Source organism: Aotus nancymaae, unplaced genomic scaffold, assembly GCF_030222135.1.
Source record: "Aotus nancymaae isolate 86718 unplaced genomic scaffold, 86718_ANA_hifiasm-v0.15.2.pri h1tg000028l, whole genome shotgun sequence".
Lineage (NCBI taxonomy): Eukaryota > Metazoa > Chordata > Mammalia > Primates > Aotidae > Aotus > Aotus nancymaae.
Window position 1 is genome coordinate 29,864,917 of NW_026988441.1, and position 15,224 is coordinate 29,880,140.

A 15,224-nucleotide genomic window follows, 5' to 3' on the forward strand; every position below is an offset into this window, starting at 1 on the left:
GCCCAAATAGGCAACTGGTGGATGGATATTTGGGTGACTGAGTGGAAAGATGTGTGTAGGGATGGTTGGGTACTTGCTTGGTTTTATGGATAAATGAGTATTTGCTTGGGTGGTGTATAAATGGGCGGGTAGACGGGAAGTGAATGGGTGGGTTGAGTGGGTGTTGGGGTGGATGAATAGGTGGTTGGAGGGGTGGGTGGATAGGTGATTAGTTGATTGGCTAGGTAGATGAGAGATTGATATATTAAACGAGTGGATGAGATGGCTGGGTGGTTGGATATCTGGATACATGGTGGATAAGAGAAGACCACGGGCCATGATGTGTGTCTGATGGGGTAGTCCTGGAAGCTGTGATCCTGGGGACTGGGTGGAGAAAGTGGCTTACCACTAAATACCTAGGGCAACTCTAGCGGCATGGAGGTGCTGAAGTCCAGTGTGGATGATGGGAAAGGAGGGAGTGAGCTTGTGGTTGGAAGGTAGCTGATGGAGGGCAGGGAACAAAAGGCTAAAAATTGGTTGGGTGGAGTCTTCAATGACCTATCAATGATCCATGGGGGAACTTTTCTGCCCCCTCCTCACTCTTTTAGTGCTTTTAGCGAGCCTACCATTGGAAGTACCAGTGGGGTGATGAGAAGCCATTGAGGGGTGGGACGACAAGGGTGTTGTCATGGTAACGGGGCCTCTCCCTGGACTCAGGCCGTGCGGGCCCTTTAAGGGTGACCCACTTGGCCACTCCCAACATGGCGGCGCGCCCGCTGGTCGCCCCCCCCTGGGGCGGCGCGGGGGGGCGTCCCGGACCTCCCCATCATGGCGGCGCGGCGGGGCTGTCGCGCTGAGGTCACGGCGGCGCGCCGGGGGGGCGGGGCAGCGGGGGGAGCGATTTAAAGGGACAATGTCCCCCGAGCGGTGGAGGCGGCGGCGGCTGCGGAGGCCGCGGCACCGGCACCGGGAGCGGCAGCGGTGGTAGCGGCAGCGACGGCCACACCAAGGAGGGGAGCTCCGAGCCCCGGCACCTGGCCGGCGGCGCCGCCTCCCCGGTGAGGCCCGGCCCGGCCTGGGGAGCCCGCGGGTGGGGCGGAGCCGTAACGGGGCGGGGGAGGCCCGGGCCGGGCCGGGCCAGGCGGGACCCCCCAGGGCGGGGGCGGGGGCGGGGCCTTCAGGGGCGGGGCCTGGGCGGGGGCGGGGCCGTGCAGGTGGGGGGAGGGGCGGGGGTCTTGGGGCAGGTGTTCCCCCTACCTCGGTGCGTCCCGCGGGGTCTCCCGCCCCGGGATGCACGGGCGGAGGGCGCATCCCCCAGACCCTGGGGCCCCCAGGAGTGGACCCGCGCAGCGCAGCCCCCACCTCTGCGACCCCTGGGGGGCGTCCGGGTGGGAGCCCCCTCCCCACGCTGCCAAAGTGCTCCGAAGTTGCGGTCCCGCCCGTTCCCTGCGGGCAGTGCCCACCCGGTGGACAACCGCAGGTGCTTCCTCCGGGCCTGGGTAGGGACCCCCACCAAGACTGCCAGCCCACGGAGAAGCCCCCTGGGAATCCCCAGGCCCCCGAGGGCAGCGCCTGCAACCAGGCCTGGCGCCCCGGCCCCGCCCCGGTTGCCTGGGCCCGGCCTCCCCACCATCTCCCTGGGGAGGGCGCCTCATTCCTGCCCTTCACTTTCCGCCGTTACCTTGAAGGTATTTATAGGTGGAGCGGACAACCCCCCCTCCCCAGGGTCCCCATTTCTGGACCAGGAGCCCCATCGTTTTCTTTCGCCCGAGGACTAGAGCAATCTTGGTTGGGGGCTGGGGGGAATGGAGGAGCCCAGGCTGGGTATGCAAGAGGGATAATGTTGGGGAGAAGCGAAAGGGTTAATGCTGGGGTCACTGGAGGCTGTGGTTGTGGAAGGGGGTGAAGGGGTTAATGCTGGAGAACCCTAAGGTCCTGTGCTGGGGGAAGGGTTGGAGTGTGGGAAAAGTGCAGGGATCGTTGGTGTGGGACAACCCAATGGAGAAAAGTAAAGGGATAATGAAGGGAGATTCCTCACAGTGTATAGGATCGCAGTGTACAAGTGGCTGGGATTCTTGCCGAGGAAACGGCATGGCAGTAGGATGTGCATGTGCATGGGTGTGAGGGCCGGACTGGGGAAAGTGCAGCTGTGTGTGAATGGAGGCGTCTTGAGAAGTGGTAAGATTAATGATAGAAGAAAACCAGGTGGCTGAGTATGCTTGTGTCAACATGAGTAAACTGAGGCAGTGCAGGATCTGTACAAAGGGGAGTAGTTATTGATGGAGAGATGGAGGCATGCTGAAGGTAGGGGCCATTGGGATAGAAGGTGTGTGGATAAGGTCTCAACACCATCAGCTCACCTGGGCTGGGAGGTAAACTGAGGCAGTGAGCTGCAAAGGTGAGGACCGAGGTTTGAGGGAGGGGAAACTGAGGCAGATTCCCTTTCCTCCATCCCCTAAGCACTTCCCTCTGTCTGCCCCCAGGCCCACAATGCCCCGCTGAGCCAGCCCAACTGCTGAGTGGAACCAAGCAGAGAGAATCCAATGGAGGGGTCCCTGGCGGGCAGCCTGGCTGCACCAGATCGTCCCCGAGGCCCAGAGAGACTGCCCGGCCCGGCGCCGAGGGATAACATCGAGGGTGGGGCCGAGGCTGCTGAGGGGGAAGGTGGCATCTTCCAGTCTGCCCGTTACCTGCCTGTCACCAAGGAGGGCCCCCGAGACAATCTGGATGGCAGAGGTGGCATCTCTGGTAAGAGGATGGGCCCTGTGGCCCCCAGGGAGCATCCAGCTCATTCCCCAAGGCTCAGAGAGAACCAAATCACCTAGTGCGGCAGCGACTGAGCTGGGATGCTGATTCTGCCTGTGTTCTGCCTTTTCTTTGCACTCTGTTTAGTTTCTCATTTGATGATTGTGAAAACAGGTGCCCTGGGAGCCAGTGACGAGACCAAGGCTCCCCACTGGGTGGTGTGAAGCTGGGATTTGAACTCAGGTCAGCCTGGCTCCCTCCTCTGAGCATACTGATTGGGTACAGAGGACCATCTCAGCACCCCAACCTCCCTGTCCCTAGCCCACTTGTTCCACAGGTATTCCCCACTTCTGTCAGTCTATCTCAGCTCCCTCTGGTTGTCTGGGTATATCCTGCTCCTGAGCCATGGACCAAAACAGTTTGGACCCTGTGGTGGCTAGGGAAAAGCTGGGTAGTCAGGGATGCTGGCCACCCCTTAGTGTCTCAGTTTACCCAGCTAAAAGGTATCTCACACTCTCCCCACCTCCAGATGTGTTATCCATTCTTTAAATACTGAGCACCTTCAGTGTGCCAGACTATGCGCCAGGTGCTGGGAAGACAGCTGTAAACCAAAGAGGCAAGAATTCCTGCCCTCAGGGGGCTGACAGTCTAGTAGGGGAAATGGACAACAAGCAACTAAATAAATATCAGAAGGACAGGTAGTGACAGATGCTGTGAAGGCATTAAACAGAGTACTGGGATCATGCCTAAGAGACCGGGAGAGCCTCCCTGAGAGAGTGGCATTTGAATGGAGCATGGAGTGAACAGTGGGAAGGGCATTCTGGGTGGAGGGAATAGCAAGTGCAAAGGCCCTGTGGTGGGGAAGAGCCTGATGTGTCCAAGGACCTGGTAGGAGGCTGGTGTGGCTGGAGAATAGCGGGCTGATGCGTCAGACCCTGCCACCATCTCCAAACACCTCATCAAGGGCTTCCTACATGCCAAGGTTTTTGCATGATCACCTTCTATCATTCTCCAAAGAACCCTGTGAAGGAGGCTTCGTTATTATTATCCCGTGTCAGAGATAGGGAAACTGAGACCCTGGGTTGCGACATAAGTTGCCCAAGGTCACCTAGCCAGGGAGTAACATGGCTTGACAGCCCTCACTCTTAACCACCCCCTAGATCCTTGACCTACTCTAGCCACCTTCACACACTCATGATGCTTGGATTTTTTTTTTTTTTTTTTTTTTTTTTTGAGACAGAGTTTCCCCCTTGTTGTCCGGGCTGGTGTGCAATGGCGCAATCTCGGCTCAGTGCAACTCCTGAGCGAGGAGATTCAAGCGAATCTCCTGCCTCAGCCTCCCGAGTAGCTAGGATTATAGGCACGCACCACTACTTCTGGCTAATTTTTTGTACTTTTAGTTAAGACAGGGTTTCTCCATGTTGGTCGGGCTGGTCTCAAACTCCTGACCTCAGGTGATCCGCCGCCTCAGCCTCCCAAAGTGCTGGGATTACAGGCGTGAGCCACCACACCCGGCAAATGCTTGGATATTTGTAAATGTACAGCACCTTCTAGGGGCTGGGCACTGGGGCACAGAGGTGACAGAGCATACACCATCCCCGCTCTCACGGACCCCACCATCTGAGGCTGGAAAGACAGACGTTATGGCACCATGTTATGACCTGGTGTTATGTCACCAGGTGTTATGACACAGCGGCTAGGGTTGTGCTGAAGAAAGGACCCAGCAGGTTGGGGGAAGGGAGTTCCTGCAGGAGGTGGGTTCCTGCAGGAAGTGAGAAGAAGGATGAGGGACAATGAAGCAGACCAAGCAGGCAGCAAGCATCTAGGCATCGGGCTGTTTACATGCAGAGGCTTGGAGGTAGCTGGTGGCATCTGCAGGTGTCAGGCAGAGGGGTGGCAAGGCGAGACTCCAGAGGGCAGAGGGCACACCCAACTCCAGAGTATCAGTTCTCAGGGAAACTTAGTAATCCCCTCCTCTAAGTCATTAATAACTGAGTTAGTAACAGGCTCAGAGACAGGCAGGATCTTGTGCCAGGTTGCACAGCCGGCCAGGGCAGGGCGGGGCCTTTGATTTTGTGGGAGCCTGAGAGTACAGGCTGTGGGAGGTCCCAGGGTCCTCTCTGGGTCTGATTCCAAGGGATTGGACATCTCTTCTCTACCTGGAAGACTCCCCAGGTCTGGAGAAAGGGGAAAAGCAGGCAGGTAGGTGCATTCTTACTCCCCTGGGGAATCACCCAGGGTCTCATGCATACACCTGTCTTATAGCTTGGAGAGGAGGGAAATGTGGCTGCCGACAGAGGCCAGGCCCTCCCTTGAAGGTTTCCCTCAGCAGCTGGGGTCAGGGGTGGGAATGGCTTTACTCGGAGTGAGGTCATGGCCTGGACATTGGAGGAATGCCTGGGTTTAGGACACCGCATCTCTCTCACTGCCCTCTTAGCCCGCTTGACATCCCCTTCCGAGGCACAGGCACCTGCCCTACTAGTCTTGTGATGCCTATAAATAGGAACAGGCTCTGGGGCTGCTATTCCACCCCAAAGCCTGGGCCTTCCTCTATCCCCACGCATCCCTCGGAGCCCCCTGGAGTGGCCACCTCCAGACTTCTCTGCCTGGACAGGATGGGTGTGCCCACTGCCTCCTCTGTCCTCTGTTATGGCTGTTTACCAGGCGCTCCCACACCCCCTCTGCAGCTCCTACCTCTCTATTTGGACCTCGCAGGTTCAGAAAAGACTCAGGGGGCTGAGATGGTCTGTATGGATTGATGAAGAGTCTGGTACATACCTGGAATTGTGTTGGGGACAGGGCACCCAGGGACAAATGACACATCATTTCTGCCCTCTTGTGGCCCCAGCCTGGGGGGAAAATCAGAGCATGGAGTGACCAGGCCTGAGGCTCTGGGTCCAGCCACCGGCTTCCACCCTGAGACATCGCTGAGCCAGCCCTGACCCCCGCCCCCAAGGCCTCCCACCAGCCTTCTTCCCTTCTACCGCACTTCTCTGGATGGAGCATTTACTTCGATCTTGCTGGCACCCATCGCTGGCCCTGCAAGACTGGGTCGGTGGCTATTCCTACTGAAGAGGAAGAAATCGAGTGGGAAAGGCACGGCCTTCAGGGCACCCCTAGGGCCTTGAACTCGGATCTGCCTGGCTCCAGAATCTAGATTCTTGGCCACTCTATCAAGTTGGACCCCAGACCTGGAGTTCAGGCTGCACACGGACACCCTTTGCCATCAGCATTTGCACACTCTCTCGGGGACCCCAGATGGCAGGAGCCAGCGAGGGCTCCTTGGCACGGCCACTGCCTGAGGGCTGCAACCCAGGCACCTCATCTGACCCTTAGGGACTCCTGGATCCCCATCAGCTGTAGAGTCCTCTGGGTGATGCCCCACCCCCAAGGTGTCTCAGACACAGGGCCCTGCTTGGCCTGCTTCCTCCAAAGTCACTGCCACTAAAAATAGGAGTCTCGCTGGAATTGCTCAGACAAAGAGGCCACACGGTCCCCTAGCTCTTGGAATTCTTAGACAACGGCAATCGCAGAATCATCAAATCTGGGACGCCCGGAATCTTGGGAGCTTGGGGTCCCAGAACCTCAGAAGCAGGATGCCCGGGACCCTCAGACCCACACCTCTAGGTCACACTAGTGCTGGTTATATGTGAACCAGTTGCCCTCCCCTGAAAATAGTCAAATCTATGACTCACATGTTCTCTAGAGACCCTGTTTCTCAGGGAGCCTCACTCCCTTGGCTGGGCCATGCCTTTCTTTCCCAACTCTGAACGCCCTCTCTAACACCCCCATCGCAAAACCAGCCCTTGTACCCAAGCACAGTTCTGCTGCCTGTCAGTCTACCCCGGTGGTTCTCAAATGGGGGTGATGCACCTCCCCCTTCTAGGGCACACTTTGGTAATGTTCGGTGGCACTTTTCGTTGTCATGACCGAGGTGGGGAGGTGCTGGCGTCTGGAGGGTGGAGGCCAGGGATGCCGCTCACCATCCTGCAATGCACAGGACAGACACCACCCCAGAAAATGACCTGGCCCCAAATGCCAATAGTGCTGATATTGAGAAACTTTGCTGTAGATTTTGCAGATTTCCATTACCCGCTCCCCACCTCACCTTCCAGAGGTCACACAGCAGTCACAACCCTTCGCTTGAGTTCAGAAGAAAGACCCTCAGCTAGTGACCACACCTTTCTGACCATACCCCCTCCCCGCTCTATCTCCATTTCTATCCCTTGACTCCCAACAGTCAGCTCTCAATTTCTTGGGCCAACTGGATGATGAGGGATTGGATAAAGAATTCGCCCCAGCCCTATCCCTTTTTCTGGACCATCCTCAAATTGAGGCTAATCCAACAATTGCATCTGTCGGGCCCTGGACGGGGCACAAGTTCCCCCAGCGTGTTAACCTTGGCCCGGGCAATTGGCCTGCTCCCCGATTGGCAAGCTCGCCCTCGTCAGGCAAGCGTGGCGGGCAGAGGATACACAGGCCAGGATTCCTGTGGTCGCTCCAGGCATTGGCTCCACAGGCAGATAATAGAGAGTTGGCTCCATCTGTGTTGTTGGGGATGGGGTCCCGGAAGGGGATTGGATTTTAGGACATAGGCCTGGGAGAGGGTACAGAAGGCAGGGACGGGCTTTCTGCAACTCAGGTTAGAACAGGCGCCTCGTTCATCATCTGGCAAGGATTTGCAGAGCACTTGCTTTGTGCCAGGTGCTGGGATGCTACAGTAAATGAGGCCGACAAAGTCCCTGCTCTAGTGAGACTGCATGTTAGTGGAGGACCCAGCAAGCAGTCATCCTGAGAAAGAACCAGGTGATTTCAGAAAATGCTAAGAAAGAAATGAAATAGGTGCTGAAAGAGAAAATCACAGGGGTTCATTTGAGTTAGGTGGTCAGGGATGAGTGCCCCAGGCAGAGGGCATAGCAAGTGCAAAGGCCCTGAGGCCAAGAAGAGTTAGGTGGGCTTGGGGCTTCCCTAGGAGGCCCATGCAGTTAGAGCGGAGGCACTGAGAGGCCAGAAGAGAGACATGAGGTTGGAGAGACCAGCAGAGGTCTGACCTCATAGGGCCTTGCAGGTGGTGGTTAAGAGTCTGGTTTTCAAGCCTGGCATGGTGGCTCACACCTGTAATCTTAGCACTTTGGGAGGCCAAGGTGGGTGGGTCGCTTGAGGTCAGGAGTTTCAGACCAGCCTGGCCAACATAGCGAAAACCCATCTCTACTAAAAATAGAAAAATTACCCAGGCATGGTGGCACATGCCTGTAATCCCACCTACTCAGGGAGCTGAGGCAGGAGAATCATTTGAACCCAGGAGGCAGAGGTTGCAGTGAGCTGAGATTGTGCAACTGCACTCCAGCCTCAGCAACAGAGTGAGACTCCATCTCAAACAAACAAAAAGTCTTGTTTTTATTATACGTATAATGAGAAGCCAGGTGAGTTTTTACCAGGGTGAGGCTTGTAAAAAACCACCCTGGCTGCTGGGTGGGGGGAAAGAGAGGACGGTTGGAAAGCAGCAGGCCCCTGGAGTCCCCCAGGAGAGCCAAGGGGACTCCTCCAAAGAAATCCCTTTCAGGGCTCAGGATGGCAGAGGCCACGGGCCTCTCGGGGAGAGGGATTGGGAGCCAGCAGGGCCCTTCTGAGGCACCTGGCAGGGCTCCTGGAGCTGGGGTGTGGAGGGCCCCGGCCAGGGGGACCCCAGCCCCTCAGGGTCTCCCCTCTCTGTTGCAGACGGGCAGCCCTATCCCGACCTCAGCGAAGCCCTCCCCCGTGCCACCTCCGCCACCCATCGGATCAGCAGTTGGTGAGTGCCATGCTGGCCCTGACCTCAGGGAGGGCAGGGGGGCAAGCAGGACATGCCCAGGCCCGAGAGAAGCCCCTAGGGAATGAGAAGGGGACAGGAGGGAATCAGGAAGCCAGGCAGGAGAAGGAGGCAGCTCCCAGCAGGCAAGCCCCTGGGTGTATGCTAGGGGTTGGGGGAGGTCTGGGATGAACACAGAGGATCAACTCTCATTATCCCTGCCAGGAGTAGGCCCAGATGGGCAGGAGCCTGGAGGTTGGACCCTTGGAGTCCTCCCTCTGCCAGGTGACCCTTAGAATGATACTAGCCCTCTCTGGGCCTCAGTTTTCTCATCTGCAAAATGGAGTCCATAAGATGCATCTCATGAATTCGACTTGAGGGTCCAAGGGGCATTGGGTGAGGGCAGGAATCTGCTGATGGTCCCTACCCTTTATTAAATGACTTGGCAGGTACTAATAGGTCATAGTAATTTTTTTTTTTGAGACGGAGTCTCACTCTATCACCCAGGCTAGAGTGCAGTGGCGCGATCTCGGCTCACTGCAACCTCCACCTCCTGGGTTTAAGCGATTCTCCTGCCTCAGCCTCCCCAGTAGCTGGGATTATAGGAACCCGCCACCATGCCCGGATAATTTTTGTATTTTTAGTAGAGACAGGGTTTCACCATGTTTGCCAGGCTGGTCTTGAACTCCTGACCTTGTGATCCACCCACCTCAGCCTCCCAAAGTGTTAGGATTACAGGCGTGAGTCACTGCAGCTGGCCAATAATATTATTAATTAATTAATAATAGCTGCTATGAGCTAAGCTCTGAACATATGTTTATCCCCACTGGATCCTCACCACAGCCCTAGGAGGATGGTCCTGTTAGTATCACATGTCACTGATAGAGCTTAGAAACGTGACCTTATGGTCTCCACTCAACATCTGGATGGAACGTTTCCACATCTGTTCCATGAGCATGATTGGAATCTCCCAATAGAGGCAGGATCTTGCAAAGGAAGGGGGAACCGATCATGAATGATCATAATAAGAACCCACACTGGGCCAGGCATGAGGTGAAACAAAGTACTTCCCAAGCACGGAGTTGTGTCATCTTCACCCTACACCCTGTGGGGTCATTGAAAGGTTGTGGTTGTGAGCCTTTAAATAAGCACCCGCCTTGTGTGAAGTTTTTGTTGATGATGGCTATGAGAAAGCTCCACAGATGTTGCATAAGGACAAAGGGGTTCCCAGTTCTTGGGAATGATGCCCATTTTTAGGATTGGAAAACTGAGGCCCAGAGAGGTTATCCTGCCTCCCTCAACCCCACTCCCGCCCCCGACCCTTGAAGGTCCTGATCACTGGGGCCAAAGGCTGAGCAGGGATCTTCAGCCTCTCCTGACTCTGACCTTCCAAGGAGGGGGAGATGCAGGGGAAAAAGAACGTTCCTTTGAACTGTTCTGCCACAAACAACTTTCACCAGATCTGGGGCAGAGGTGAAGCTAAATTAGTAAAATCACCCGTTTGGGGAAGACCAAGACAGAAGCAGCCTGGAGCACAGATGAGAGCCTTGGGTCCTCCCTGGGGAGAGATGAGAACTGACTGTCGCCACCAGACTTCTTATAGGGGGCCACATCCCCGTGTGGCCCAGGTGTGGTCTCCGCACATTCCCCCACGATGCAGCGGGGCTAGGCTCTGTGGACAGGTGCCTCCTAGGAGTTGAACCTGGCATTTGACCCGATAGGTCCGGAAGGGTCCACATGGACTCTCCCTACCTCCCACCCTCACCTCCACACCCCTGTCACTCTCGGGCTGGATCTCTGGGGCCTGCTTCAAACTGCGTGGGAGCACCCCCATCACCACCCTAGGAAGTAAACTGCGGCCCCTGGCTAACCTGTCCCCATTGGCACTTCCTTGCAGCTGCTGGGATGGAGGCAGCCTGGACTTCCAGCCGGGCTCCCCATCACCCCATCTCTTGGGCCATTTCCCAGGCACCCCTGATGTCCAGGGGCCCTGGGAGCACCCCCTTGTCCAGGAGGCTGGGGAGGGCATCCTATCTGAGCAGAGATTCGAGGACTCAGTCATTGTGAGAACCATGAAACCACACGCTGAGCTAGAGAGCTCTAGAAGGTTCTTGCATCACCGAGGGGATCCAAGGATCTTGGAGAAGCACCTGCGGGGCCGCCCCAGGTTTGACTGGCTCCAAGATGAGGATGAGCCAGGGTCCCCCCAGGATGCAGTGCTGCCCTTGGACCTGCCTGCCCAGCCGACTCCCCTTGCCCCCTTCAGAAGGGTGTTCGTGCCAGTGGAAGACACCCCGAAGACGCTGGACATGGCGGTGGTGGGTGGCAGAGAAGACCTGGAGGACCTCGAGGGACTGGCCCAGCCTTCCGAGTGGGGCCTACCCACGTCGGCTTCAGAGGTGGCCACGCAGACCTGGACGGTGAACTCGGAGGCGTCTGTAGAGCGGCTACAGCCGCTACTGCCTCCGATCCGGACGGGGGCATACCTGTGTGAGCTGCTGGAGGAGGTGGCCGAAGGGGTGGCCAGCCTGGATGAGGACGAGGACGAGGAGCCAGCTGTGTTCCCGTGCATCGAATGCAGCATCTACTTCAAGCAGAAGGAGCACCTCCTGGAGCACATGAGCCAGCACCGCCGAGCCCCGGGCCAGGAGCCCCCTGCGGACCTAGCCCCGCTGGCCTGTGGAGAGTGCGGCTGGGCCTTTGCTGACCCCGCTGCCCTGGAGAGGCACCGGCAGCTGCACCAGGCCTCCCGGGAGAAGATCATCGAGGAGATCCAAAAACTGAAGCAAGTGCCAGGGGATGAGGGCCGGGAGGCACGGCTACAGTGCCCCAAGTGTGTCTTTGGCACCAATTCCTCCAGGGCCTACGTGCAGCATGCCAAGCTGCACGTGCGTGAGCGCCCAGGCCAGACGGCCAAGGAGCCTTTTGGAGGCAGCAGCGGGGCTGGCAGCCCCAGCCCCGAGGCCGGCACCCTCCTCTATCAGCCCTACAGAGCTGCTGCTGCGGGCCTCAGCGCCTGTATCTTCTGTGGTTTCCCAGCTCCCAGCGAGAGCCTGCTCAGGGAGCACGTGAGGCTGGTGCACGCCCGTCCCCACTGGGAGGAGGACAGTGAGGCTTATGAGGAGGACCCTGCCAGCCAGCCAGGCACTAGCCAGGATGCTCACGCCTGCTTCCCTGACACTGCTGTGGACTACTTTGGCAAAGCTGAGCCGCCCTTGGCCCCCATGTGGCGGGAGAACACTACTGGATACGACCCCAGCCTGGCCTTTGGCCCAGGATGCCAGCAGCTGGGCATGAGAGATTTCCCACTGTCAAAGCCACTCCCGCATGGCATGGGCCAGAGGCCTCTTGGAAGGCTGGCCTTTCCCTCGGCGCTAGCATCCACCCCCTATGCCTTACAGCTCGGGAGAAACAAAAGCACCGTCCACCCACAAGGGCTGGGGGAACGGAGGCGCCCTTGGAGCGAAGAGGAAGAGGAGGAGGAGGAAGAGGAGGAAGAGGAGGATGTAATGCTGACCTCCGAGATGGACCTTTCCCCGATAGCCACCCCCAGCCTCATCCCGCAGCCAGCCCTGGAGCTGAAGCGGACCTTCCGAGAAGCCCTGCAGGCAGCAGAGGCCACGCAGGAGCAGCAGCAGCAGCTCCGAGGGATGGTGCCCATCGTGCTGGTGGCCAAGCTGGGGCCGCAAGTCATGGCAGCAGCCAGGGTGCCCCCGAGGCTGCAGCCCGAGGAGCTGGGGCTGGCGGGTGCCCACCCCCTGGACCTCCTGCTCCTGGATGCGCCGCTGAGCAGCCCCCTGGGGCTGGACACACTCCTGGATGGCGACTCAGCCATGGCACTGAAGCACGAGGAGCGGAAATGCCCCTACTGCCCCGATCGCTTCCACAACGGCATCGGCTTGGCCAACCACGTCCGGGGCCACCTGAACCGCGTGGGCGTCAGCTACAATGTGAGGCATTTCATCTCGGCGGAGGAAGTGAAGGCCATTGAGCGCAGGTTCTCCTTCCAGAAGAAGAAGAAAAAAGGTAGGGCAGCTTCACTTTAAAAGGCCCAGGAGACACAGGGCTGGGCAACACACCCTCGATCTAAATTCTCTCTCCCTTAGCGCCAAGCAGGGGGGCATTGGGTCCTCTGCTCCTGAGAGACTTGGGAGCTGCCATAAAGGCCACCCCGTTGGTGCATGTATGGGAATACCCCAATGCCCTGGCCATTCCAGCCGCTGGAGGAAAGAGTATGGGTAGAGGAGTTAGCCTCGGGCAGAGAATTTCATTCACTCCTCCATTCAACAAATATTTACTGAGCAAGGTTCTCTGTCCTGGGGACTTGGGGACACAGCAGTGGACAGAATAGCAGTTCTTGGACTCTTGGAGTTCGTGGCCCAGTCCAGGAGTGGTGGGATCGCCTCCACCCCACCCCAGCCAGCTTCAGAACCCCCTGGGGCTGCCTGTAAGGTTTGCTGGTTCCCAGGGGACAAGGCTCTGATTCCAGAAGTCTGTCTCCAATAGGAGCACCCTGGGTGGTTCTGACATTGGCAGACACAAAGCCCACTTGGGGAGGTGCCAGTATGGTATTTGTGTGTGTGTGTGTGTGTGTTTGTGTGTGTATGCACGTGCGCACGCATGTGTGTGTCTTTACACTAGGGGTGGGGGGAAAGGGGTGGACAGCCAGGAAAGCAGGCAGTGAGACACTGAGTGATCAGGGCTGAGATGTGGGGAAAGCTGGGAGAACCAGGAGGCTGGGGAAGCTGAGAGAAAGTCCCTAACTTAAGTTGCAGGGCCCAGAGAAGGCTCCCAGTGGAGGGCATTACGTCCCTTTGTCCATTTCTTCATCCAACAAATATTTAATTTACAGCACTTGGGTGATCATGAGTAAAAATAGGCACGAGAGGCTATTAATCAAATATGCTCACAGAGGATGGCAGGTCCACAACTGGAGATGCATTTCTCTCTCTTTTCTTCCTTTCCTTTCTTTTCCTTCTTTCTTTCTTCTTTTTTTCTTTGAGACAAAGTTTTGCTCTTGTTGCTCAGGCTGTAGTGCAATGGCACAATCTCGGCTCACCACCACATCTGCCTCCCGGGTTCAAGCGATTCTCCTGCCTCAGCCTCCTAAGTAGTCGGGATTACAGGCACGCAACACCACACCTGGCTAATTTTTATATTTTTAGTAGAGACAGGGTTTCTCCATGTTGGTCGGGCTGGTCTCAAACTCCCAACCTCAGGTGATCTGCACACCTCAGCCTCCCAAAGTGCTGGGATTATAGGCATAAGCCACCATGCCTGGCCTCTTTTCCTTCTTTCTTAGACAGAGTCTTTCTCTATTGCCCAGGCTGGAGTGTCATGAGGTAATTATAGCTCACTGCAGCCTTGAGCTCCTGAGCTCAAGCAATCCTCCCACCTTAGCCTCCTGAGTAGCTGGGACTACAGGCATGCACCACTACACCCAGCTAATTTTTAAGTTTTTTATAGAGGTGGGATCTCACTATGTTTCCCAGGCTGCTGTCAAACTCCTGGGCTCAAGAGATCTTCCTGCCTCAGCCTCCCAAAGAGCTGGGATTACAGGCGTAAGCCACTGCACCTGACCCTGGAGAAGGGCTTTTGCAGGAGAGGTCCCTCCTTGATGGTGCTAGATGTGGGAAGGGGGAATCTGGGAGGGCTGGGCTTCCTGGAATGGGGTGGGAGGATGCATGAGCCCCCTCCCCACCTCAGGCAGTCCTGTCCTCTCTCCACAGTGGCCAACTTTGACCCAGGAACCTTCAGCCTGATGCGCTGTGACTTCTGTGGGGCTGGCTTCGACACACGGGCTGGCCTCTCCAGCCACGCCCGTGCCCACCTGCGTGACTTTGGTATCACCAACTGGGAGCTCACCGTCTCACCCATCAACATCCTGCAGGAGCTGCTGGCTACCTCTGCCTCTGAGCAGCCCCCCAGTCCCCTGGGCCGAGAGCCTGGGGGTCTGCCTGGCAGCTTCTTGACCTCCCGTCGGCCCCGCTTACCTCTCACGGTGCCCTTTCCACCCACCTGGGCTGAGGACCCTGGGCCAGCCTATGGAGATGGTAAGGGGAGGGGGCGGGCTATGCTGGAGCCCCATCCTTCCCAGGGGCCCAGAGCATTGGAGGGGCGAGGCTGGAGGGGCAGCCACTTGGCTTCCTGGAAGCATTTTGAGTCACTTCACAAAGTATGTTGACAACTCTCCTTACAACGATCCTGCTATGTAGGTGTCCTTTCTGTTTCACTCAGGATCTGGGCCAGGTCTCTTTCTGGATCCAGTTTTTCCCTATCATTCCTGCCAGTGACTTTGACAAATGATTACTGAGCTTTTACTGGGAGCCAGACAGCATTCTAAACACTTTACAAACATGAACTCATTTACATCCTCACAACTATTCTATAAGGCAGGTGTTATTATTTCTTCTCCTTTACAGATGAGGAAACTGAGGCACAGAGAGTTTAATTAACTTGCCTGAGGTCACACAGCTGGAAAGGGGAAAACAGGGATCTGAAACCCAGGCAGTCGGGTTCCAGATTCTTTGCTGTTAATGACTTCATCTCTCTTAAGAAGCATTGTTGCATAGAACTTCCAAGATGATGGCTGGAAATGGTCTCTAGATACCTGCACGGTCCTGCAGGGACAACCACTGGTCATGTCTGGCTGTTAAAAAGTCGAAATGAGCTGGGTTCATTTGAGTCTAAGTCTCACACTGCCACCTGGGCT

General features: G+C 57.0%; 1 protein-coding gene across 5 annotated transcripts in view; it reads left to right on the top strand.

Annotated features, from left to right (window-relative positions):
* Window positions 1-878: 878 nt before the first annotated feature.
* Window positions 879-15,224, top strand: part of WIZ (WIZ zinc finger) — a 28,476-nt gene continuing 14,130 nt past the window's right edge. For 2 of the 5 annotated variants that reach the window (XM_064381709.1, XM_012457763.2), the window contains exons 1-5: window positions 1,951-2,377; window positions 2,463-2,727; window positions 8,443-8,515; window positions 10,410-12,538; window positions 14,242-14,565. In XM_064381709.1, coding sequence (XP_064237779.1) covers window positions 2,523-2,727; window positions 8,443-8,515; window positions 10,410-12,538; window positions 14,242-14,565 — 2,731 coding nt within the window. In that variant the 5' untranslated portion in view covers window positions 1,951-2,377; window positions 2,463-2,522. Of the gene's footprint in view, window positions 1,038-1,950; window positions 2,378-2,462; window positions 2,728-8,442; window positions 8,516-10,409; window positions 12,539-14,241; window positions 14,566-15,224 lie in introns of those variants that run through there. The other 3 variants (XM_012457766.2, XM_064381710.1, XM_064381708.1) reach the window with 2 other exon arrangements.